Source organism: Oryctolagus cuniculus, chromosome 4 (assembly GCF_964237555.1).
Source record: "Oryctolagus cuniculus chromosome 4, mOryCun1.1, whole genome shotgun sequence".
Classification (NCBI taxonomy): domain Eukaryota; kingdom Metazoa; phylum Chordata; class Mammalia; order Lagomorpha; family Leporidae; genus Oryctolagus; species Oryctolagus cuniculus.
Genome location: NC_091435.1, coordinates 62,939,236 through 62,966,206, shown reverse-complemented (window position 1 = coordinate 62,966,206; position 26,971 = coordinate 62,939,236). Strand labels below are relative to the sequence as shown.

General features: G+C 39.2%; 1 protein-coding gene across 35 annotated transcripts in view; it reads right to left on the bottom strand.

Moving 5' to 3' along the window:
* The window catches only part of BBX (BBX high mobility group box domain containing), a 289,118-nt gene that overhangs the window by 37,459 nt on the left and 224,688 nt on the right, over nt 1-26,971 (bottom strand). For all 35 annotated transcript variants that reach the window (XM_051819094.2, XM_051819093.2, XM_070072060.1 and 32 more), the window contains 3 exons: nt 20,770-20,850; nt 2,028-3,036; nt 638-776 (listed from right to left, as the gene is read on the bottom strand). In XM_051819094.2, the coding sequence (XP_051675054.1) occupies nt 638-776; nt 2,028-3,036; nt 20,770-20,850 (1,229 nt within the window). The remainder of the gene's footprint in view (nt 1-637; nt 777-2,027; nt 3,037-20,769; nt 20,851-26,971) is intronic.

Sequence of the window (26,971 nt, the reverse complement as noted above, 5' to 3'; positions counted from 1 at the left end):
CTTAATGATTTTATCTGATGTATGCCATTGTTTAGTACTACATTTCAATACATAATTAATGTATTGAATGGGCTCTGTACCAGAAGAATATTCAAACTAGTATTTTCATCTTATAGCAACAGAACTCACGTTAAATAAAACAAGGTTAAGTACCAAAGTATAATCTTATTTGCTTTACATTTTCAGCTGTCATATTACTTTGCAAAGATGTACACACATTTAGAAATATTAAGCAAAGTATAAATAGTAGGTAAAATGGGTAAATTTAAACACACTAGTAATAGCCATCCTAAGTTTCAGAAGGGAGAATAAATTCTGATGATATTAAAGGATTTACCATGTCACACCACTTTTTCATAGTGGACCCTGATTCAATAGCAGGCCCAAGCCTAAAATCTACACATTTTCTACTATATCTAAAATGTGAATGACATCATCACTCATACAATTATGTTAACAGCAGGCATCAAGTGATACACTTGATTTGTGTTCACTAACGTGCTTGTCAAGATTGTATTGAATGCTGAGTGGATAGTCAGTGTATAAGCAGTTAGTGACTCATGGCCACCCTGGAAATCCTTCTGCCCATAGGGCTGGAGCAGTGTGGCTGGACTAGGCTCACGGGACAGGCACTTACCTAAGGAAAGAGTCCTCCCTTGGCTTTGTTTTCTTGAACTTCTTGCTCCCACTGGTTCCACTCTGGTTAAATGTCCAGCTTTCTTCATTCCAACACCCTTCGTGATCAGAGGAGTTTCCTTTTCCTGAGCTTCGTTTTCCTAAGGAAAGCGAAGAGCAAGGATGTGCTCAGTACACTGAGGGAAGTGGGAGATTATCTGCTTCACAAGTAACCTCTCGACTCCTCAGACAGCACATGATGCTATTTGTAAAAATTCAGAGTGATTTCTGCTGGACCACCTTTAATCACAGAACATGCAAAAAGTGACTTACAGTTTCTGAGATGGACTGTCTTATAATTCAACAGGTATCATGTGACTTAAGAGACAGATCAACTAAAGTATGGGAGCCTTCTGATGATGGACTCTACTAATTCTCATTTCTGCAACAGTCACTGGAACGACATCCCTACAGAACTATGTACCACTCAGTATCTTTGTTCAGGGCTTGTTAGACCTGTGACTCACACATCTCTTGCTAGAATATACTTGGCAGGAGGCAGTCACCTAGTCATATGCTACATTTTAAAATAGATGAGTTTATACAAAATATTCTATGGAATAAAGGTATTTACAGTAACTACTTTCTGGATTCTACCATGTTTAAAAGGGCCCTTCACTTCAACTGTAGTCTTGTTTATCTCGTGGAGAAAGGGCATTTGCATCTGGAGTCTTCAGGACAAGATTTGGCCAAATATTCACAGATTTGCTGCATACAGGAAATGCCAACAGTTTTAAAAACCAGGAGCAGGCATTATGGTTCAGTGGATAAAGCCACAACTTGGGACACCTGCATTCCATACTTCAGTGTCAAATTTTGAGTCCCAGCTAGTCTGGGCTTCCAATCTAGCTTCCTGCTAATATGCCTGGAAAGCAGCAGATGATGGCTCAAGTACTTGGTTCCTGCCACCCACATAATCTGGATGAAGTTCCTGGCTCCTGGTTTCAACCTGGCCTAGCACCAGCTGTTGTGGTCATTTGGGGAGTGAACCAGCAGATGGAAATTTCTCTCACTTTCTCCTCTCTTTCTCTCTCCCTCTTCTCTGTTTCTGTGTCTTTCAAACAAATCAATCTATTAAAAAAAAAAAAAGCTCTAAATATAATACTAATCTTTCAAAACAAAGACATAGTCCATATCATTTTTTTTTAAAGATTTGAATTACATTAAGCTGAGAACTATCTACAAAATACATCCTTTCCTTAAGGGTACTAGAAAATACATAGGAAAAACAACAAATGCACACAAATATATTATTTTGATACCATGTTGCTCTTTAGAGCAATTCTGCTCAATAGGTTTAAGGAAAAATTCAGGTTGGTTTTTGTACTCTACAGGTTGTAGAAGTCACTCACCTCTGTCCACATTAGCTCGCAGAGAGGTGAGCATGCCCTCCGACACCAGGGTTTTATACAGAGCACCTTTGCAAGACCTCTCGGATTTCCTGGAGCCACAAGTCTCTATTTTTCTGTGACAGTCACTGTCCTCAGGTTTGGCCTGTCCGGAGAGGCTGGGTGGTAGTGCATCCTCCGTAGGGGTCAGTGGTTCTGCTTTGATTCCCTCTGGCGCCTCACCAGAAATGCTCTTGCTGGCAGAAAGACTAATGAAATCTGGAGGTCTTGACTCTTTGGTGGTGTCCAAGGATTTCTCCTTGGACATTTTCTTCTCTCTTGATTTCACTTTTTTCTTTTGGGGCTTGGCATCCAAAGTGCTTCCCTTGCCACCTGAAGATGTGCGGACCTTTTTGCGCGGGGCCTCTCCAAGTTTCTCAATGCCCCAGTCTCCTTTCGCAACGGCTTCAATGGTGTATATGACGCTCTCAATGTCAGATTCCGAAGACTGTCTCTTTTTGCAAGTCTTCTTGGGTGTGGATTTATCATTTCCATGTCGATCCATTTTGCTTTTCTTCTTTTTCTTTTTTAGTTTTTCTGGTTTGTTTAATGCTGTGGGGTCCTCAATGATCATGATTCCATGGGGACGGCACATGTGATCCTTTCTACTGGGAACATCACTGATTATTATCTTGCTACTGGCAGAATAAGAAAAATCAGGGAAGTGACTACATTTTTTATCTTCATCTAATTCTTCCTTTCTAATTTCTTTGGAGTCTTCCATTTTTATAGCCATTACATCACCCATTTGTAACTCCTCAAAATTTCTTAATTCTTTAGAATCCCTTACATTTTCTTTAGATGACTTTTCAAATTCTGCTTCCTTCGGTAACCTGGCTTCATCTGTTTTCTCCATTTTTATTTCTCTTTCTTCCTTTCCCTTCTCCAAGTCTTTAATTCTTCCACCATCCATTTCTTTTGCTTTCATTAGCTTTGATTCTTCCATTTTTACTCCTTCTGATGCCAGGCACATCTAAACAGTTAAAACAAAATGGAAGAACTCAAAAATTAAGCTCATTGTTCCATATTCATTATTAAACTTTTCCATTAATTCCCTTTTAAAAAAAACTAAAGCTTCAAACTGAACAATGATCAGCTCACTTTTGTTAAACTAACTTAAGTGATTCAAATTAATAGAAGGTTGTAGACACTGCAAAATGCATCAAACATCAGACATATACACGACTTATTATTTTACAGCTTTTTCAAATGCTTTTCCTATGAAAACAAAACTTGGTAAGACAAGAGGATGTGATCCACGGTTGAAGAACCCATTATTAACTTGTGACACAGAAGAAGTCACCTCAGTCCTCACTTCTCTGAGGCCTTTATGAAATGGAAATGATCCTATTTTAGAGGAGGCATCATGTGAGATACTGTACTCAGAGCAGCACTAAGTTAACCACCCCAAAACGCTGTTCAGATGACTACCTTTACTTTTTCTCCATGGGAAATGAGGAAAATAGCAATAATTTCTACCTAATCATTTGAAATTAGAAATGATATGATTCATTAAACAACTGCTGAACGTTTTAGTTAACGAACAAAACATTATTGGTCCACAAAGACTGACAGACAAATCTAAAGACATAAAAGCTCAAAAACAAAGTTTTTTTTTTTTAAAAAAACTTATTATTAATGTATTTGAAAGGCAGAAGAGCACAGAGTGAGAGAGAGAGAGAGAGACAGCCCAATCTTCTATCATCCTCTGGTTCATTCCCCAAATCAAGGCCAGGGCTAGGCCAAGCCAAAGCCAGGAGCATAGAATTCAATGCAGGGCCAGACCTGGGTGGCAGGAACCCAAATACTTGAGTCATCACCTGCTGCCTTCCAGGATGCACAACAGCTGGAACTTGGAATTCAAAGTGGAGCTAGGATTGGAACCCAGGCACTCTGATAAGGGATGTGGGCATTCAGCAGTGCCTTAACCACTGTGCCAAAAGCCCATACCTGTTTTTGTTTATTTGTTTTGTACTCATTTAATTTTGGTAGCAAATTTAATCTGATCTATACTTATTTGGCTTCAAATTCTGAACTGAACCAAGGTTGAATAGTTTATCTCAGTTAATATTTTGTTATTGGAATAGTAATGCATTTGAATATAAAATGGGGAAATTACATGAAGTAAGATACATCTACCATATCATTTTTCTAAAACCTGAAAAATTCTGAATATAAAATCATATCTGGCCTCACTTAGATTTTTAAATTCTTCACCAAAACTCCCCATATTTTATATGCAGGACACTCAAGAAGAAAGTAGATGTTTCTCTTTAGCTACTTAGGTCTCTTAAAGCTTCAATCTACAAGTATTTTCTACAAGGGAAATTGAAACTTACTATAAAATTTATTTTCAGTTTCTTGGTTTTCAGTCATAAACACTTAATATTAAAAATCACAAATATCACACACCACAGTGGCACTGAAGATACAAAATTAGTAAGATCAGCTTTCTGCCTTTGAGGACTTTACCAAGACCCTGGTGATGCTGATTTGGCCAAGCGCAGCATAGACATCTTAGTCATAACTTGCTTGATCTACTTTGCAATAACAATTTAGAGAAAACAGAGTATGGTGTTGCTTAGTCAATACAAAATCAAGGACATGAGCAGGAAACAGATCCATTTTTAAAAATCATCAACTTATCAAATGGCAAGTTGTCAGAGATCGTTAACATCTGTAACATTCACTTTTAAAATAGATAACACACTGAATTAAGTATCAGATGCTCTTTTGCCTAATTTTTTTTTCCTTAGTACTTTCAATGCACCATGAATCTTTCTGTGAGATTATGTTATGATTAGTAAGTCTGGGAAGAAATTGGAGGAGGGGTGGGGAAGGCAGACAGTACAAATTTTAAAAAATGAACATGACAAGAGTGTCCAGATCTTCAAATCATTTACCAAGGAAGATCTGAAATATTAGGAATTCACAACAGAGCTGCCTTTTTCAAGAACTTATGTGCAACTTAACTTTTAGAACTGAGTAAGTGACTGTAAAGACTGAGAACTTCCCATTATTAAAACTAACCAGAAATAGGCTAAAGCAAAATGCTATCTTAATTCTGAAGCACTGATATATTTAATCTTCCTTGCATGTTTTTATTCTTATGGGAGAACGTGCTGCTTTTGTATAAATTTTGAAATAATTTTTATTTTCCTTCCTCAAACTATCCTAGCCCTTCATGAATAAACTATCCTATGATAGGAGAGAGACTATTAGTTTTGAAAAGAAGGCCAGAAAGGCATTCTCAGGGTAAATTTTATGGTTTTTAGACCACTAGCACTGTGGTAGCCTTTAATAGGTCATTTCAGGGACCTTTTACCATATAGGCACTGGTTTTTATAGTGCCACAGCAATACTTTGCATTTGAACAGGTTCATCTTAGCAAACCTAATAATACTTTGCAAACTCTATTCTCTGCCTCAATATTTTTCAAAGTGATTCCATCACCCCTGATAGGATTCTACAGCTAGGAATGAAATGGAACACATGCAGACATTCACTCTGGGGACATATTCTGGGAAATAGCATAATATTTCTTGTGTAGGTAATTACACCAAACACCAGTCATGCTTTACTTCCTTGTTTCAGGATCTTAAAAGGTTTTTTTTTTCCACAAATAGAGTATGTTAATCCTAAATTATAAGAAAAACAATTATATCGCTGCAAGTAAGACTGTAAAAGAAAACAAATAACTCTGAATTAAAAACTACAAATCACAAACCTACTCACAAGCCAAAAACCAAACTAGACTTTCAAAGAGTTGGGTTATCTAATTTAACCTTCCCAATGCAGGAATTCATGAGACTTAACCAACTTTTATACAAAGACAGCGAGCATGTTACTGTATTAAAAAGCTGTTCTATTTGAATGTTTAAAATATTGGGCAAAAACTGATTACCCTGCTAGTCTTAGTTCTGTTCCTTAAAGCTACTTAAATTAATTTACTCTCAAATCCGTGAAGACAGACTCTATGTCCTCATAAGTCTCTTGTCCTGGTGTAACACCCCAGTTCCCTCAAAGCTCATCACGTGTAAAGGCTCTGATCTTTCAGCAGTTGGGTCCCCATATAGATAATTAGATGCAGTTGGTGTTCTGAAGTGAGAATGGGCTTTATTAAAGGGTCTGGATGGCGACCAAGCACCATAGCTCGTCTAAAGCCACACAGTGAACTAGGTAAGCTAGACTTGAACCCAGAGGACAAAACATGTTGCTCCTGAATTTGTATTTATGAAATGCACGAAGGTTGTGTATCTTAAATAAAATTTAAAAAATAAAAAAGTAATTGTAAAGTAACTTACAAAATGAGCTAGATATTTACAGTAAATATAAATAAACACATTTCAATTAAAAAAAAGAAACACCCAACAGTACAACTTCACTGGGCTACTGTGAGGCAAAAGTGAACAAATGTGTACAAACACAACTTGTAAATGATATAAATCTTTCTGATGGCTGAGGAAAGTGGATATTTCAACTTAGTAATATCTGTCTTAGATTATGTTCCTAGCCTTCTCATACTATACCAGAGGAGAAGTGAGACTATTAGTCAGTTCATAAGCATGTCCAAAGAGGAGTTCTTTGTTTCAAACAGGTCCATGTCTGACTGCTATTAGGTTTGTGGTCGATTACAATCCTGAATTTCTTCACCCACATAATATGCTGAGGCTTGGTCTCTCCTGTATTTTTTAATTTATTTACTTTTTGCACTTAGATACAAGACTTTGAATTCTTTTGGATAATGTTTACCTTTTCAAAATTTGCATTACATTATCTCCCAGCTTTGTGTTACATAAATATTTGATAAAGTTGTTTTTTATGTCTCTGCTGAAACCTTTGGTAACAATGTTGGGTGGGATATGGTCAAGAACTGAGCCTTCTGGAACTTCTGGAGAGCTTTCATCAAGTTGATCTGAACACTAATGAACTTCTAAGAATGTTTTATCATCAGTCTGTCCAAATTTCCCCAAGGGCATCATACGACCATCTGCCAAAAGTCTTGCTGAAATCTTGATACCACACACAACAGCATTCTCTTAACGTGCTTCATAGCCAACATGACCACATAGAGAGCCGGAGGGACTGTGTGCCAGTTGGTGTCTAAACAAACAGAAACAACTTAAAGCACAACTAGCAGAATGAATTTAACATAGGGAGCCGGTAGGTTACAGGTCAGTGAGACACATGAATAGGAGGTGGCATGGCCACCCGGGCTTTAGCATTCGCAGGAAGCCACACAGAGGTAAGTGAGGGAAAGAGACTAAAGCCAAAGGAAGATGAAGCACTGTGTCCCCTTGGAGGGAGCTGGAACAGGGAACAGATGTTGACTTTCCTTTGTCCTGATGACTCCTTATCCCTGTGCCTGCACACCCTGGTCCCTCTTCCCTTCACCCCTTAATCTCTCACCAGTGTCTCCCACTGGCTGACCCCAGGTGGAAGCTGGAAACAGCAGAGCAGGAGAAAGGCAGTCTGCAGACATTTGGGATAGACTCATCCTGGGATGCTACATTCAACAATGCCCCTTTCCAAAAAATTCTGAGGATTCCCAGTTTTCATCTCCTTTTCTATGATTTCAAACACTGTATTACTAGCATAACTTTCAAATGTTTGTAGGGGTTTATCTATATTTGACATAACACACTGACTCCTTTTGTTCTTGTTGAGTTCTCCTATTTTCCAAAATTTGTCAGATTACCAAAAGTGAGACTGAAATCTTACTTACAAGGTCTTTCAGCATGCTACAATCTGGTTTTTCTGCTGCTAGAAGCCTGAATTAATATACTAAGGACATATTAACCTAGCTTTTGCTAAGAGATTTAATAGTCACTTAGCTTTTTTCACACATTACTGGTTTGAAAATAATTTTACTTTTCCCCTCCCCCAATGAGGGCAAGCTAATTAAATCTCTCTTCTCTCTTGTTGACTTTCTTTTCTCTAATCTAGACACTGTCAGTATCCTCCTATCTTCATCTACCTCCAAATAGTTAAAAATAGCTTTAAGCCTATTTTAATTTTTGCTAACCCCTAGCTCACATTGGACTTTAGAATATTTTCCCGCCTACCAATTGATGCACTATTTTATATTCCTCTTTGGATCTCTGTTGTAAAAGGTTCATATTCTTTTTTTTTAAGATTTATTTTATTTATTTGAAAGTCTGAGTTATACAGAGAGACAAAGAGAGGCAGAGAGAGAGTCTTCCGTCCGCGGATTCACTTCCCAATTGGCTGCAACAGCCGGAGCTGTGCTGATCTGAAGCCAGAAGCCAGGAGCCTCCTCTGGGTCTCCCACATGGGTGCAGGGGCCCAAGGGTTTGGGCGATCTTCTATGCTTTCCCAGGCCATAGCAGAGACATGGATTGGAAGTGGAGCAGCAGGGACTCGAACTGGCACCCATATGGGATGCCGGCACTGCAGGTGGCAGCTCTACCTGCTACAGCACAGTGCTGGCCCCAAGGTTCCTATTCTTTTACAAGTGTTTGTGGGCAATCTCTACTAGAAAAAAAATATTTTCCTCATTCTTATACTGGAGGGGATAAGGGAAGGATAGATATATATATATAGAAAGATAAATATATATATATAGAGAGAGAGAGAGACAGAGTGTGTGTGTGCGTGTATACATGGTGGCAGTTAAAGGGAAGTATTTTCATCAATCCCAGGCCTTATGTCATTTTAGAGCTTATTTGTGTGACCTGTTCTGGATTTTTTGAAACTCACCTTTCCTTAAGCCTAAAGTTAGATTGAATCTTTAAAGTATCCTTGTTCTAAAGCATTCTATGTCTTTGATTTGAAAGTCAGAGTTAGAGAGAGAGAGAGGGAGATTCCATGTGCTGGTTCACTCCCCAGATGGCCACAACAGCAAACACTGGCCCCTTTCTAAGCATTTTATAAGCACTTTAGACTCCTGCCCATTCCTTTTTTTTTTTTTTTTTTTTTTTTTTTTTTTTTTTACAGGCAGAGTGGACAGTGAGAGAGAGACAGAGAGAGAAAGGTCTTCCTTTGCCGTTGGTTCACCCTCCAATGGCCGCCGCTGCAGCCGGCGCACCGCGCTGATCCGATGGCAGGAGCCAGGAGCCAGGTGCTTTTCCTGGTCTCCCATGGGGTGCAGGGCCCAAGCACCTGGGCCATCCTCCACTGCACTCCCTGGCCATAGCAGAGAGCTGGCCTGGAAGAGGGGCAACCGGGACAGAATCCGGCGCCCCGACAGGGACTAGAACCCGGTGTGCCGGCGCCGCTAGGTGGAGGATTAGCCTATTGAGCCACGGCGCCGGCCACTCCTGCCCATTACTACAAAGATCACTCAAGATAAACTCCATGACTTTGGTTTTTGATAGTCTATCATAACAGCCTTCTTCACGTGACATAAACAGTACCTGAGAATAGCTATGACGTAATAACTCATAAAACGCCTTCACTCAATGTGAGCAAATCCTACACTGACAGGTGGATTCAAAGGCAGGGATGCTGAAGCCAGATTGTCTCAGACTGCAGACAGGTTCTGACACTGAGTAGTTAGGATCAAAGTCATGGCCTAGTAAGATATGTAGGATTTCACTGAGTGTTTCTATGCCTCAGTTTCCTAACTGTTAAAATGTGGACATTAACATTACTTGCCGTAGGAATTCTGTGATGTTCAAACAGCTGCACAGATTTAGCACTGAAAATAGTGCCTAGCACAGAGCAAGAATAATGTGTTGTGGTGATAACCACTTCTCTGGAGCCTGAGGCCATACAGAATAAATGTTAGAACAATGATACTATCATTACTATTCATAGTAATGTTCACATTAGTGTCATTAATAGCAAGCTATGGCTTTGGTACACTAACTGTCTGGCTCTAGTGTTTAATTCTAAGGTTGAATGATTTTGCAGCTGAGGAAAAATAACCAGACACAACAAAATTATATTCAAAAAGATCTGAAATCGGTTACCTTTCAAGAGGCATCTCTAAGAAATACATCAAGTAAAATCAGTTCTCCTTTTGGATCCAAGTATATCCACTTTCATCCACTGTGGCTTCATATATCAACATTTTAGTGGGGCTTAACAAATGTGCTTTATACAAACTACAGTATACACATAAGCACAGGCATGCACACAACCACACAGCTAACATGAAAGAACACAAATTAGTGTGAACTCAAGGGAATAAAACTTCGCTGTGGGAAACATAGACTTAACTTTTATTAATTTAGTCAAGTTTCTCTGGCTAGAGGGGTTGGTTGTTAATCAGGCCTTCACACAGTGCACTCCTTAGCAAATGACAATTTATTCTTTTATTATTATTTTAAATTTAACATAACCTTCTTTAATAGTAAGAATGGAAAACCACCTGGACACCTTTCAGGGATGGAATTCTCATGCCTGTATTCAAACAAGTTAAAATGTAAATATTTTAAATCAAATGATGAGCATAAATATTTGATACCTATTATCTATATCCTTAGGTACTTCTCTATTTTTTAAAAAAATGAACTCAGAGGGCATAAAATATATTCTGTTCACCTTTGCATTCTCTAAAAATATCCCAGCAGCTTTCAAAAAGAAGGCATTCAACAGATAATTGTGTTAAATTGAATGGCTCATTAATTCTCAAGTGATTGATGAGTCTGAAAAGCATTCTCATTAATACAGGAAAGAGTTACTTTACCAGGATACAAAACAATGCTAATTATGATCAAGCTATTGCCTGGCCCAGACCAACAATCCCCTGCCCCTAGTTACACCTTCTTAAAACACCAGTAAAAATTAATCACCAATGTTTTAATTTTACCTCTGACAAAAGAAATCACACTGAGATTTCTGTTTTGTGTAATAAGATAGATCTGATAGTGATGTGCAGGAAGCAATATAACTCACTCCCAAAAGGAGAACAAAAACTGGTGCTGATACTGAGTCCCTATGGGTAGACATGTTGGACCCATGTATAAAAAGTTCCTCTTGGCCGGCGCTGTGGCTCAACAGGCTAATCCTCTGCCTGCGGTGCCGGCATCCCGGGTTCTAGTCCTGGTCAGGGCACGGGATTCTGTCCTGGTTGCCCCTCTTCCAGTCCAGCTCTCTGCTGTGGCCCGGAGTGCAGTGGAGGATGGCCCAAGTGCTTGGGCCCTGCACCCCATGGGAGGCCAGGAGAAGCACCTGACTCCTGGCTTTGGATCAGCGCGGTGCGCCGGCCGCAGAGGCCTTTGGGGGGTGAACCAACGGAAAAGGAAGACCTTTCTCTCTGTCTCTCTCTCACACTGTCCACTCTGCCTGTCAAAAAAAAAAAAAAGTTCCTCTTAAAAATGACTAGGAAGAAAAAATTCAATAGACATACTGAAGGAGATAAGATGTACAGCAGAAGGATTATAGTTTTGTACCTGAGTACAGGCAGGTTGCCAGCTTTAGTTCCGGCAAGACATATCTTACGCTTCAAGTTTGTTATCAGGGACTTGCTTTAAAGTCATAAAGCAAGTGTTGCTTCAAGCTTCTATCTCCTTGAATCAGAGACATGTTAAATATATTCCCTTCTACTAATGTGAGGATATTGTTTCATTTCTTTAGTGTGTCCTGCTTTAAAAAGACTTAGTGAAATGAATGAACAATAATAAATCATATGTATAGATAAGAAGTAGTATCACAGCTGGAGTCATTTAACTGGTACTAAGAAATGATGAGTAGTTCAAAAATGTATCATATTATTCATTCTTAATTATAATTTGTCTTTCATGGTATATTATAAAGGAGGCAGCTAGATTAAAAACAAGGCAGTGTGAAAAGAGACCTACTGACACTAATCAAGAAGTTTCAATTTCAAAATATCTGCTTCTTAGTATAAAACAAATGCTTTGCAGCCAACGTATATTTATAATCACTTTGTATGTCTTATTATCTGTCAAAACACAGTAGACTTAACCCTAAGAGTTTTCTAAGATGTGCTTTTCTCTTACAATTAAATAAAATCAGAATTTTTTTTTTTTTGCCATATACTACATATAGCTTGACAGTTCCTGAGAATAAAGAATAGCACTGCTGCAAAGAAAATTCAATTTTCTTTATCATAAGAATAACGGACCACAGAACAGTGGCTTAAGCAACTCTCAACACCAAAATGTGGGCATAGCTTCCTATTTGGTTTATTAAACAGTTGGGCCAGATGAAATGGTAGTTTAAATATTTCTCTGTATTCACTATTTCATTTTTTTTTTTTTGTCTTCACTCACTATTTCATCAGAAACAGTATAGTTTGTCAGAATTCTGGATGGGGTGGGGGTGTTTTTTGCTCTACAAGGCCATCTGCTAAACTCTCTCCCAAAGATGTTAAAGGCAGTCATTAAATGCATTCCTATATTTCAGTTCCTCCAAAAATAAACTGGTGCAATTGGGAATGAGATGAAAAGTTTTAGGAGTTTTCTAAAAACGGCTCACAATTCTGCATAAAAAGATAAGGAAAGAAATACACCACTTTCAAATAAAAGGTCTCCTTGAATGTATCTGAAGTCCTAGAATTCATTTATATGATGACAATGTAGGAGGAGCTGAGCTGAGATCTGCAGGTTTATATTCTGAGCTTAAAGGAGTTACAATAAGGATGGATGGGATAATGCCTATCAATAATACAGGAAGATATAACAGAAAACTTAAACAGAGTCAGACCTCAATCAAACACCACCAGTACTGGTAGTGGTGGGGAATGCTAATGTGACTGGAGGGATCCCAGCCAGCTGATTGTTCACGGGATTTTCTACTATTTTCCACATCGGACATAACCGTATCATAACACAATTATTCTTAAAATCAGTCACAATTTTCCATATTTAATTTTCATAGATATTAGAATATATTCATCTTCTCTTATCTATTTGTTGGATTTTAAGTGGTTTTTAGAAAGTGAGAATGTAAGAAAAACTAGAGAGTTGAGGGTTCTGAAAGATCTCCATCCTACAGGGACAACTTATCCAATTCCCTTGGACCCTCCAGATCTATAATCTTGACTTTTTCTATACGATGAGTATATCTGTAGAAATCCAGCATCTTCTTCCACAACTTCACCTTAACTCATAAATTAAGTACAGAAGAGTGCAACACAGACAGTGGTCCACAGGCCAAGTTCAGTGACTTGACAATGTCTTTTGTGCCCACTGTGCCTTCTGTGCGCTCAGGGGATCATGGGTCTCTGCTTTCCAAATCCAACTGTTTACTCAACCGTCAATTTCCTCCCCTCTTGACTCTTGTGGCATTGAATTTCCTCAACTGTTCCTTCCCCCTTAACATCTTTCCTCTCTCCTTTTCTACCAGCAGCACTTACCCTTTGTTTGTAAACATCCAGGCTCCCTGAAGGAGAGCTCCAAGATTAGAGTAAAACATCTGGAAGGCATCCTTCTCTCAAACACTCAGTTTCAGAGCTGGAATCATCTTTGATTCCACGATTCTGACTTGGTTCCCAGGGTAAGCGCCCCCAGCCCTGTTTCTTAACCTCTCACATCTGAGGTCAGAGGCTTCCCACTCCAGTTCTTATGTAGTGGCCAAGAGATTTTTCTCTGAGTGTTGCTTTCATCACTGCATACCCCTGTCCCAAATCTTTAATTGTTCTTCATCATTTTCAAACGCAAATTCTCTGTTCCACACTAAGCATCTTCCCAATGTTGACTCTGGGCCACACTATATATTTGATAAATCTCCTACAGCCCTCTACTACTGCCAGTGTGATTTATACACACTGCCATCTGCCTGTATCTTTGCTCTTATCTTCCCCATTGTTCCAGTCACAATCTCCACTCAAAATGGGTAGTTAGGTATAAAAGAGGGAAGTGAACAAGTGTAGCTAGAGGATGGCAATGACTGCTGGCCTCAGAGTCTAGGCTCAGCAGGGAAAGGAGAGGATAGTGTCATTGGGAGAGCCAACACCTGGGAGGGCAGCCCCTAATCAGCTCTGACCAACTGTTCTCATGAAGGAAGGCTGGCCTTTTGTCACCAGACCCCCTCAGTTTTCAGGGAAAGTCAGAAATCTGGATTTACCTAAAATCTAAGTTTAAAATATTTGCCATTAATTGAAATGAAAATATAACACAGGTCAACATATGATGATCAAAGAAATCTCTACAGATTGGATATGGCCCAAAGGCTACTAGTCCCAACCTCTGGTTGTTCCTAACCTACTCCTTCACCAAGAACCATCTCCACACTCTCTCCTCTATGACTGATCCTCAGAACATTCTTGCTAATCTTAAATTTTGGTAATTAAAAGTTTAAGACATTCTCTTTGATATCACTCATTACTCAAGTGGGGTTTTGTCACTTCATTGCATGAATCCTTGCAAAATTACTTGTCCTTTTCTTTTATTTATTATTCCTTTATTTTTTTATCTTATTTCTGTGTAACCAGAAGATGACCTTCTTGAGGACAGCATTGGTAACCATAATTTCTACAATCTTCACAGTATCTTCTAAAGTACACTCACCACAGACACTTATTTAAGAATGTAAGATATTTCTTGGTAGTTTCAAAAGTATAGACATTTTTAAAAAAGGAAATATAAGCTCCATGTCATTGACAGCAGTCTTGAACAATCTGTCATCTTATTCAGCCATACATGCATGTGTAGGAGTAAGCTGTCTTCACAGCGACTTCTATAATATGCATACTACTATAACAAGCAACTTGCACAGTCTTAAAACAAGGTGACAGAACAGCCCAGTGTTTAAGAGCATGGACTAAAAGAAAGATACTTCCTGGGTTTCAATCTACCTTGGCTCTAACCACTTACTGTCCATATTCTCTTAAGCAAGTGATATAACTTCTATGCCCCTTGGTTTCCTAATGTGTAAAAGTAGAATGATTATGGTACCTACTTCAGAGGACACTGTGAGAATTAGTCCACATGCAGTATTTAACAATAGTGTCTAATCCACTGTACTCAGTAAATCACAACCATTATTACCTTAGGTTAGATAAGAACATTTACCTACAGAAGAAAAATTCACTGTTAAAATTTATAATCCAGAGTAGGCATTTAACTTAGCAGTGAAAGCACTGATTAGGAATCTCACGTTGAGTGCCTGGGTTTTGTATCTGGTTCTAGCTCCTGACTTCAGCTTACTGGTGATGATGATACTGGGAGGTTGTGGGGATGGGTCAGGTACTTGGGTTCCTGCCACCCATGGGGACACCTACCCAGCTCCTGGCATTAGCCTCCAGGCAGGCCTATTAGGCACATTTGGGGAGTAAACAAGGGGATAGGGATTCTCTCTCTTTTCTCTCTGTTGATCTGCCTCTCGAATAATTTTTTTAAAGGTTCAAGTCTTTTAAAAAAATTTATAATCCCTTTTAAATGACATTTAAAATTATTTCAGAAAAATCAGAAGTAGAACCAATAGCAGTATTTTAAGTTTGTGCTCTACCATCTACCCGTATTTTAAAACACCAAAATGACACTGGGAAATAAGGTGATTTTGTTTACAGGTTTTAGTTCTCATACTAAAAATATGTGTACATACACATGCAGGCAGCTTCATACCACTTTTGGTATGGAGCAGACCTTCAGTAATTATTACTTGTTAGCATAATTGCTCCATTTGTTATGTTAGGCACTTTTGGTACCAGAGATCTTCAAGCGTACAATTTTCTTGGCTGAAATGTACAGGTACATACATTGCTGATTTACATCAGGGTGTCCTTTGACCATGGTAATTATTATGCATAATGATCTGCAGGAGGGATGATGTGCTGTTCTTTATGTGACCTGTTCTAATGAATTTCAAAGCAAAAGGAAACATGGTATATTATTGTACCTGCACATGAACCTCAGGAAGGTGCAAGTATAAAGTATCATTTTCCTTAATTCTCTACCCTCAGCAGGAATCTCCCTTCCTGGCTGGATAGATCCCTTAAAACAACCTGGAAAAGATCCCAAAATGTTCAGATCACTTTCAGTTGTTTAAAATGTACTTAGGTGCTGGGTGTTGCGGTGCAGCAGGTTGAACTGCCATGAAGACAGCATCATAAGTGAGTGCAGGTTCAAGTCCTGGCTGGTCCACTTCTGATACCCTTTCCTGCTAATGATCCTGGGAAAGGAGCAGAGGATGGCCCAAGTGCTTGGGCCCCTGTCCACGTGGGAGACCAGGATGGAGTTCCTGGCTCCTGGCTTCGGCCTGGCCCAGCCACAGGTATTGAGGGCATTTGGGGAGTGAACCCCATTGGATGGAAAAATCTCTCCTCTCTCTGTTTCTCCCTCTCTGTAACTCTTCCTTTCAAATAAATAAATAAAAATGTTTTTAAAAAAGTATACTTAAGTTTAAAATGCCAATCATATGCTCACATCAGGGCTTTTCTTAAGACATCCAGCTCCAGGGTCCAATGACAGGGTCCTTGAAAACACCAAAACTGGGGGTGCAGGCCTATCAAGTCTCTTTGTGCCTGCTGCCAGTGTCCAGTTTTCTTTGTGCTTGCTCACTTAGGCGTAAAGACATGCCCACAATACTTCCTGCATCTCATCAAGGAGAAGACATTTCTTGGAAGCAGTGACCCACAATTCTGGGAGGCCTGCTCAGTCCCTCCTTCTGCCACTCCAGCCCCGGGGAATGGAGAGGGAGAAGGAGGAGTGGTTCCTTTGGGCCAGATCCTGGCCTTCACAAGCCCTGAAGTCTATGGTTTAGAGAACATAAGAGGTAAAAGTAATTTCCACTGATTAGAAAGGAAGTGGCCTCAGAGCCGCAGCAGGGTCCTACAGGTCCTATATTGTGCCCTCCAGTTACTGGACAGATCAGGGGAGTTTAGGGATGGTGGCCGAGTTCCTGTAAGAGTACTCAGGGGTGGGTCGCAAGCTTGCTACTAACAGTAAGAAGTACTTTGGCATTTAAGTATCAAGACAGCTGCATTGAAGTGAACAAGCTGATTATCACTCCTGCTTGGGGGTGCACTTGAGAAGTTCCTGAGCAAAGGTGTCTGATGTGAGACCCTGTGCCAAGCCTGCCTTCTGCCAACCTCTCCCCATTACTGTCCAGTGGCTTCCTGCCTCATCAAACTGAATTATTTTCCATTTATCCACCTGACCCCTGGGAAATGCACATCTCTACGATGCCAAGTCCGACAGTGTGGCAGCCACTCCAGGCTCTTCCTGTTACCAGCTTCCTCAGCTCTCTTTTTGCTTGGTCAGATAGATGAAGGATGCTGCAATCAGTTTGTTGGAAACATTTCCTGCATCTCACCAAAGAAGACACCTTGTGTGTACCTCCCCTGTTTTTAACTGTGGGTCTCTCAGAGTTGCCTTCCCTTCTCTTGATAGGGGGTAAGGATAAAGAACAAAAAGCACTTCTTTCCTTCCTGGGACAGAGAGAAAATCACAGGATCTTCCCAATGACTGCAGAACCTATGATATCCTACAAAGGATGCCTTGGAAGGTTTGAGAGGGGAAAAGAGGAGGAACCCCTCTTCTGCTGTAAGGGATGATTGTTGGATTGTAAATTCCAAGTGAAGGGTCTGGCCCAAATTGGAAGCAGTTTCTTAGTGACTTTCCCTGTGGGATGTGTGAATTTAAAGCTCTCTCTTCAGATTCCAGATAATGGTACCAATTCTGGGCAACAGGAAAAATGCTCCTCCAATATCTACATGTATTTATTTCAAAAGTCTCCAGAAATAGTTAAATGTTAGATTTTGTTAAAAAAAATGAACTTGAAATTCACATGGAGTAAAAAATTAAAGAAGCATATATCTACCAGTGATTATCTGGAGATGCTAATATATCTGTTGGGCACATATTTAGGTTTAACTAGAAATTGGAAAGGCTGTAGGATGTTCTTTCAAAACATCTTTTTAGTATTATGGCATAATACTCATGTGGCACAAAAAATAATGTGAAAAGATTTTCTTGGTAAATTATTTTTCATCAAAAGCATATATTTTTACTCAAATAAGAAACTAACTCTGAGTATAAGCTGCATTGCTATAATTGGAATAGGCTTATTTCAGTCATTTTACCCCTTTAAATTATGATACCAGCATTAACATCTGTTAAGCATCTGTTTCATATTTGGGATGTATCCCTACAAATTAGAAAAGTGGTCTTTTTAATGAGCTTTGATTTAATAAGGAATCCTTCTTAAAATAACTGTCATACCAAAGAAAGAAAATGAGAAGACAAATTCATCTTTTTAACACTCCCACATAGCAAAGTATTTCTAAAGTTCATATATTTCTAACAAAAATTGTTTAATATTTTGAAAGCTTTTTTCATAACTAAGAGTTCACTATGTAAGCATCCCTATGTATGTTTATATATGTGTGTGTACAGACATATGAACACATGCAAGTACTACACACCCAGGAAAGGCAGAGGGACAGACATCTGCATCATCCGGGAAAAATCATTTTTTAAAATAAACTGTCTTGACAATCTATGCAGTCATAAATGTATGAGACCAACTCACAACCTCACAGTCTCCACTTCCTAAGATCTGTTTACAGCTTCAGTTCCCAAGGCCTCTCCTGGTCAGGCCTTCACTGCTTCAGCTGTGTGAGACGCTGAACATGGCATGGACTCACTTCCCTGTAGAAGCATTTCCTGTGTATTCCCAAGATTTCCATGGAGTTTCCAGTCATCCAGAGCCCTCTATTTAGATATGAATTTGTCTCACAAAAGAAGCACATGTCAGCTTAGAGCCAACACCAAAGGGTTAGTTTGTTCAACTGTTTATCCAGTTTGTTATTTCAGGCCTTTGTATTTTTATAGTTCCAATTTGCATTTGGCTAAGCTTTAAAATCCTAGTTTAAACATATCCTATATTTAAAATTGCCAGTTTTATTTTACAAGGCTATCATAAAACTTAGAAATTTTAGAAAATGATAGGTCATAATTGGGTTAAACAAAATCACAAAGGATCTATGAAAGAACTATGTCATTCACAAAACAACACAGAGGGAACTCATTGGAAGGAAAGCCAGAAAAATGAGAGAATAAAAAGCTTAGTGTAAGAGATTCTTGATGATCTGTTTTGTATCTCCTAATTTATCTCACCGACACACCAAAGCACCATGGTGAGATGGTGAGTATCATGGTGTGGAAGATATCTCTTCGACACCTTCCTTGAGGCTGGGTGTCACAGCTTGGCAGAGGAAGCCACTGCTCATGCTCACAGGAGCAGCAACTGCTTCTGGCATCTTCCGCCCTGCCAAGGAAGGGCTCTGTCCCTCAGAGGCTTTATGAAAGCATATTACCTGGTTTATTAATGGAATAGTAGAATTTCATTCTCATCTCACACCAAAAGTGTAACTGATAGGACCAGTCCTGTTGTGGTGCAGCGGGTTAAGCCGCCACAGGTGGCATCCCTTACAGGCACTGGTTCAAGTCCTGGCTGCTTGGCTTCTGATACAGCTCTCTGCTATTGCACCCAGGGAAGACAGTGGAAGACAGCTCAAGTGCTTGGACCCCTGCCCCCATGTGGGTGACCCAGATGGAGTTCCAGTGTCCTAGTCTGGCCTGGTCCTGCCCGGGGCAGCCATTTGTGGGGAGTGAACCAGCAGATGGCAGGTTTTTCTCTACAACTCTACCTTTCAAATAAATAAATAAATCTTTTAGAAACAAAGTGTAACTGATAGATGTTACAAACCCAGACTTGAGAACATCTCATATTTCTTCACTAAAAAACCCAAAAGCTGAAACATCAACCACATGATTTAACAGTTCCCCCCAGGGATATACAGATGGCTTATGAGAATTAGAGAAGAGGAAAATAACGGAGGCTAACCTTTTTGAAAAGATTTATTTATTTATCATTTATTTGTAAAGCAGAGCAACAGAAAAAGAGAGAGAGGGAGAGATCTTCTATATGTTGGTTCACTTCCCAAATGCCCACAACAGCTAAGGCTGGCACAGAACAAAGCCAGGAGACAAGAACTCCATCCTCATCTCCCACATGGGTGACAGAGGCCAAAACACTTGGGCCATTATCTGCTGCCTTCCCAGGTGCATTAGCAGGAAGCTGTACAGGAAGAAGAGTAGCAAGGACTGGAACTGCGCTCTGATATGGGATGCTAGTGTTGCAAGTGGGGACTTAACCTGCTGAACCTCAACTCCAACCCATGAGCCCATTCTCCTGTCCAGGTTGGACTTATTTTACTCATCTAAGTGAGATAAAAACTAACATTATTTTAAACACTACCTGTGAGGCTGGAGCTGTGGCACACTGGGTTAACACCCTGGCTTGAAGCGCCGGCACCCCATATGGGCGCCGGTTCGAGACCTAGCTGCTCCACTTCCGATCCAGCTCTCTGCTATGGCCTGGGAAAGCAGCAGAAGATGGCCCAATCCTTGGGCCCCTGCATGCACGTGGGAAACCTGGAAGAGGCTCCTGGCTCCTGGTTTCAGATCGGCTCAGGTCCGGCTGTTGCGGCCAATTGGGGAGTGAACCAGGGGATGGAGGACCTCTCTCTCTCTCTGCCTCTCCTCTCTCTGTGTAACTCTGACTGTCGAATAAATAAATAAATCTTTTTAAAAAAATACTACCTGTAAGAAAGATTTTTAACAATATTCCTGGGTAAACTTTTAATGGCTTTTAATAGCAAAACCTATTTTTCTGAAAGTAAAGGTTAATGCTCTCATTGTTCAAAGTTAGATACAATACATTTTATGGTGACAGGTAAGATGGTCCAGTTAAGGAATATGGTCATAATTACATATTTTGTGATTTCCACCACTGCAAATCTTAACTTGATATAGTCTTAGGAACTTGCCTCTGCCAGTTGAAAAAGTGCAGACTTTCCACAGCGTTTTACAGGCTCAGCACCACCCAGTTGTGAAGTGTTTGAAGAAATCTATATGAGAACAATTCACATAAAGAGTATTAACAGCGATACTAGAATCTTTGTTTCTCACACATAGGCATTCAAGACTTTTCTTTAGTTGATCATCAGAATATCCCATGTCACGCTTTGCTGACTATTTGGAAAACGACTCTTAGCAAATAAGCTAAGAAATATTAAAGAACAAGTAGACTTTGGTAGCTGTTTAATGTTGAGTATTATTTTGCATTTTCCAGGCTTTAAATTTAATTTTACAAAACCTTAAACAAAGACATGCATTTCCATTTCTATTTAAGTACTAACTTATAAACTGGCCAAATACAAAACAGATTCCAAGCTATTTTGTATTTACCAGTTTTTAAGAAACATATTTGGGATCTCTGTGGAAAATTCCATCTTCAACATCAAATCAATCAACAAATTTTTCCCTCCAGAATCCACCAAAGAAATGTTAGCCAATATGACAAGGAGCTGGGGAAGCTGAGAGTTACATATAAAACATGGACCCCAGCTTTGAGAGTAAGCTTTAAAGTACATGCGAGATCAGCAAGATCACAAATGTAAGTTGTATAGTCAAGGACCTATGTTATATCACCATATGTCAACATACAATATGGTATTAACTGCTACTCTTTTGCAAGTTTGGCTAAACAGTGGCTGAACACTGATAAGCATGATCAATACAATTCTAATTTTTAGATGAAAATTTCATTTTCAATTTCTAGCCTCAGTAACAGCCAAGCAGGACACTCTGTCTTGAGGATATTAACAAATTGTTTTTCTCTTCTGTGATCCTTAGAGACACTAGCTATAGTTAAAGCTTTTTTACATTCTTTATGGTTCTGCATTATTTCTCAATTTAAGATGGAGCTAGGCCGGCGCCGCGGCTCACTAGGCTAATCCTCCACCTGCAGTGCCAGCCCCCCCCCCCAGGTTCTAGTCCTGGTTGGGGTGCAGGATTCTGTCCCGGTTGCCCCTCTTCCAGTCCAGCTCTCTGCTGTGGCCCGGGAGGGCAGTGGAGGATGGCCCAAGTGCTTGGGCCCTGCATCCCATGGGAGACCAGGAGAAGTACCTGGCTCCTGGCTTCGGATAGGCGCAGCGCGCCGGTTGTAGTAGCCATTTGTGGGATGAACCAACGGAAGGAAGACCTTTCTCTCTGTCTCTCTCTTACTCACTCTGCCTGTCAAAAAAAAAAAAAAAAAGTAGAAAAAAAAGAGCTATTTCTCAATTCTACTTAAGAGGCAATCCCGCCTTACGACTCCATCCTTACAGGTGGTCTAAGGTCCCAGGGAAGTCTATGGGATTGTCAGGCCCAGGAGAGACTGGGTTAGCTGTTGCAGGGAACTGTCCCTAGAACACCTGCTTAATAAGAGGCCTTTGTAGACACAAATGCTTACTAAGGTACTCAGTCTATTAAAAAGGGTATAGTGCAACCAAGTTTTGGGATTCTTTCTTCCCAGGTGGAATTGATTTTAATAGAGTCCCTTCCTATCCATTTGAATCATCTACTTTTTCTTTGGGAAAAAACTTACAGGGCTCAATCTTTCTGAAGTTTGCAATATTTTTCTCTAGCTAAATTTTCACTGATAAATGCCACTTCTACTTTTTCTAGACAAGCTGAATTCAATTACTCACCTTATCTTTAGACTAAGAGAAAACACATTAATATCACTGACTCAGAGACTTAAGGGAATGAAAGACTGAACGTAAATGCCAGTCTCTTGAATCAGGGTTGTGTAACAGAAAGGACACAGCCTCAGCACCAGACAGAGATGCTTTCATTACTTTCTGTTGGGTGGACTTAAACAAATAATTAAAGCTGTGAGTGTCATTTACTTCACCTTTAAAATACAAACAGTAATTACCTGCCCCGTATTACACTGTGAGGATTAGATTTGATGTTAGTGAGTGGCACAGGACTGAGGCCATATTTTGCTCTCAATTTATGGTAATATGCTCATAAATGATTAATAATGATTTTTCAATATTTACACTAATAAATCGTTTTAACAATTCCAAAAATTAATTATACCATGAAATTGAATGAAATTAAAAGTTGCAATGTCTGAGGATGATACTTATTAAATTTAGTATTCATAGAATATTAAACTTGTCACCCAATTAAGAATTACCAAGAGACAACACCCTAAGTATCCCTGCACTCCACGGCCCACATTCATTTTCTTGTTCTTTCACTGGCTCCCTCTGCTGTTGCTTTTTACAGTGTTTTGCTCCTGATTGTATTTGTTCATTTCCATATATTCTGTGCCTAAAGCACACAGAGAGGTTCAAGGAAAAACCACTGACTGCACGGATGTAGTATCTAGGCTCTGCGCTAAAGCACAGTGGTCTGAGTGGAGATTTGGGAATGATTCCTTGCCTTTGAGAAGGATTTACCTAGGCTTAGTAAGAACAATTTTCCTCACTGCTTCTGCGGGCTTTTTTTATGTATTTATAGGTGGACGGCAATGTTTTAAATGCTCAGGGTTGCTCGAAGCCTGATTTCCAAGAAAGCGAGGTCGAAGGGGAAAGGGAATTTCAACATATTTTAGCAGTTCAACACCTCCAGAATCTCCTAACAATAAAAACTCTCATATGCTCTCCAAGAATGTCTTTTGACTTCTTAGTTAGGAGGGAAAGCTAGACATATGTTAACCAGAATGGCTTGATTCTTCATCTTGATTCATCAGCAGACTGTGATGCTAATAATCTTTTTCTGGGCATTTCTTCCCAGGGCTTCTATCAGCGGAGTCTCTGTTTTTTTCCGACTTCTCAGGGCACTCCTTCTTGCTCTCCTATGGTGGCTCTTACTAGAGTTATCCCTTAAATCAGGGTTGGGGAACGTCCTGCCCATGAGCCACAAAATCATCTGCTTTGGCCCTGCCAAGGCAACTGCAGGTGGGACTCTAAATTCAATAAATCTACAGCAGGCTAATTTTTAGGTTGATAATTTTGTTTGGCCTGTGAATGATGTTATAAATATCCAAAAGGCTCTCAGCAGGAAAAAACAGGTTCCCCACCCCTGCTTTAAAAGTTATTATTTTTCCTCAAGGTTTTGTCTTAGGGCTCTCTGTTTATTTTACACATTTTTCTCTCAGTAATCTCTTCTGCAATGATGGGTTCAATTCCAAATATAGCTCGTCTAGTGCTGGTTTGTTATTCCACTGCTCAATCCTATCAGTACTTTCTTGTTTACGAGACATATGCAGCCTTTCAAGTAAGAACAATAAACAAAGTTAATATATGAGCATGTTTTTCAAGGACTGTTGGCTGTGGAGGGAAGCTGGTGTTTGCTACACTGGTGAGTTGGGGGCACTAGTGGGCCATACTGCATAGTATATTGTGGCTGTGCTTTTTATTTTCCTGAAATTGAATGATTTTTAAATTTCCCTGTAGTCTCTTTTTTGGCTATTATATATCATTCTGATAAACAGTATTCATCCATAAAAGCTAGCAGAAGGGTGGGTTAACAGTACATGAAGTACAGCAAAGTGCTTAGAAAAATTATCACCCTGTATATTAAATTATTAATTTTATGGCTGCCTGAGGTAGATGAGTATACCAAAGAAACAGGTGGCAAAGATCAGAAATAAATTAGCTAATGGTGGAAGTCTTCCACAATTATGCTGGATATCATAAACACTGAAGCCTGGGAGAAAACGACTGGTGATTGTTGAACGAATAAATGAATCAAAGAGCAAACGAACAATCTTAAGACAACTGGTCTTCTGTACAAAGAAATATGAATGATTCCAATAAAAGACATAATACGTTCACTGATTAGTTGAAGTGAAAATGTACATTGTTCCTATAGAGTGTAATACCCCGTAACATATTGAGCATTCCATCATGAAAATGAATGCTTTAAATTTGTACTTATTGCTCATATCCAACTGTGACAAAGCCTTAAATTTGGTGAGGTTATGGCTGTATTTATATTGGTAAAGTAAATATCTCTTAAGGAAAGTTTTAATGCTCAAATCTGTTTGTGTAAATCATCTAAATTAGCTTTATGCATCTTCAAAGTAAATAATGTAATTTTTCAATGCAAAGACTGGCGTAAGAGTCAGCCACACAGTAGAGAAGAGGATATGTGGAAGACAACAGCTTCCTTCTGGTATCATATTTGGTTATTAGCCTTCAGTAAACCAGATCTAATAAGTGACTGGTATGTTACTCCACTTGTAAACAATGAAAAATGCAGATAAAAAAGAAAACTCATTCTGACCAACTTGGTGGATCAGAGCCTGGAAACATAGAGTGATAGCACTTCATATGAGCCAAGTTCAATCTGGATGAAATATGAGTGCTAATATGGAATGGAAGGTAGGCTGAAGATGGGGTGGGGGGTGGCACATTCTCTGTACTCTATTTCTTTCTAGATCCTATAAAGCAACTCCACTATTGTTCTCTGTTTAAATATAAGCATTCATAAGGAAGTTACACACTAAACAGGCTTTATTAGGTTTCACATAGGTTAACTTCACTGTGCTTTAAAATGATCAGATTAGATTAGGAAGCAAAAATACCCTTCTCAGCTTGCACGGCAGAGACTCAGCACTTGATGTGAAGAAATAAGCAAACAAATTAAATTTTCATCTTAAAGAAATGCTCAGGGCTCATTGTTTTTAAAAAAATATTTCTCAGATAAATGTATTTCACAGTAAATGACCAATTTCCAGGAAAATGTTGACCTAAATCTCTTCCTCAAGTTCAACAATTTATAAATAAAATTAGCAGGAATGCTTTCTAAGATTTTGGTATGCTTGACCTTAAAATATTAAAAAACTAAACACTTCTAAAGAGTTCATTGTTTCCTACATTAAATAAATATCCACTCCTCTCTAAGTAAGTGATTAAAGGTTAGGGGATCCCTCTCTCAGGCCTGGGGGTATCAAGTGACACACTGGGCCCTTTTCCTAAATCACAAACTCTTGGACAGAGGCACAGCAGTTGGTTTGAACAAACCTTCTAGGTGATTCTAGGCATTTTAATATTTGAAAATTTTTGCTACAGATTAATTAGAGTGAAATTTTCAAGAGTCTCTGAATTTCCTCAAAGGTGATGGTGTTTTATGAAATAATTATTAAGAGCTTTAGGAACATCATTGCAGTTATTAATTATAGCCTATTCTATTTCTACTGCAGTATCTGTGCTCATAGCACATCTTATTAGATCACCTAGTTAGCTCTTGTTTAGCTTTAAATAAACCAGCCCAGAATTAATTAGGCTGACAATATGGTCAGATCATAAGATGTTAGGGACTGAACTTAAGGTTCTCCTGTGTCAGATGAGGAAAATGAGAACCATGAACTTCTCTTGTATAATCACATAAGAGCATAACATTTACAATTAAATAACCAAGGATGTAATAATTTGTTTAATTTTCTTAGAAATTACAAGATTTTATATTATTAACCTATGCAAAATATAACTAGAAAAAGTAAAATACTGAGTTGGGAGGGTTGCATTTGATTGTAGGTCAAAACAAATTACATAGTTTTTATATTATTCATTTTATTTTAGGTTTCCATGAAGCAAGCTCTTCTAATGATACTTTGAAATGCAGTAAGTTTTCAAATTATTAATTTTTTAGAGCTTTCTTAAATCCTGTATATAATTCCAACGCCATCAGGGACAAGCGCTGCTGAACAGAGGTGCAGCCTATGCCAACGCCTTCCTGAAGGACTCTCCCAAGTCACAGTTCTTTCCTTCTCCAGACAAAAGCTTAATACAATGAAGAGGCGAGGACCAATTCTTCACACACTTGGAGAAATGAGGTCCTGAGCAGCAAGGACCTATTAGTCTGACAGGTACAGGAGCTCACTGTGCAGCATTGCAAGATAGCGGCTGCCATACCATCAAACTGCTTCCTCCGAGCTGCCCCAGGGCTGCAGGAGCTCCTAATGATTCTGATGACGGTATCACTTAAATAACATTTAATCAGGCTCTGAATGGTGATAACTGTTAAAAATGCACCAGCCCCAGCTGAGCTACTTCACACTGGCATTTTACATTAGGTTGGATACCCTTGGCAGTTGATGCATACGGAAATATCAGGTATGTCAAAGATGAGCCACTGCCTTTTCTAATATTCACGCCACTGAGTGCAGAATTTAATCAAACAGAATAT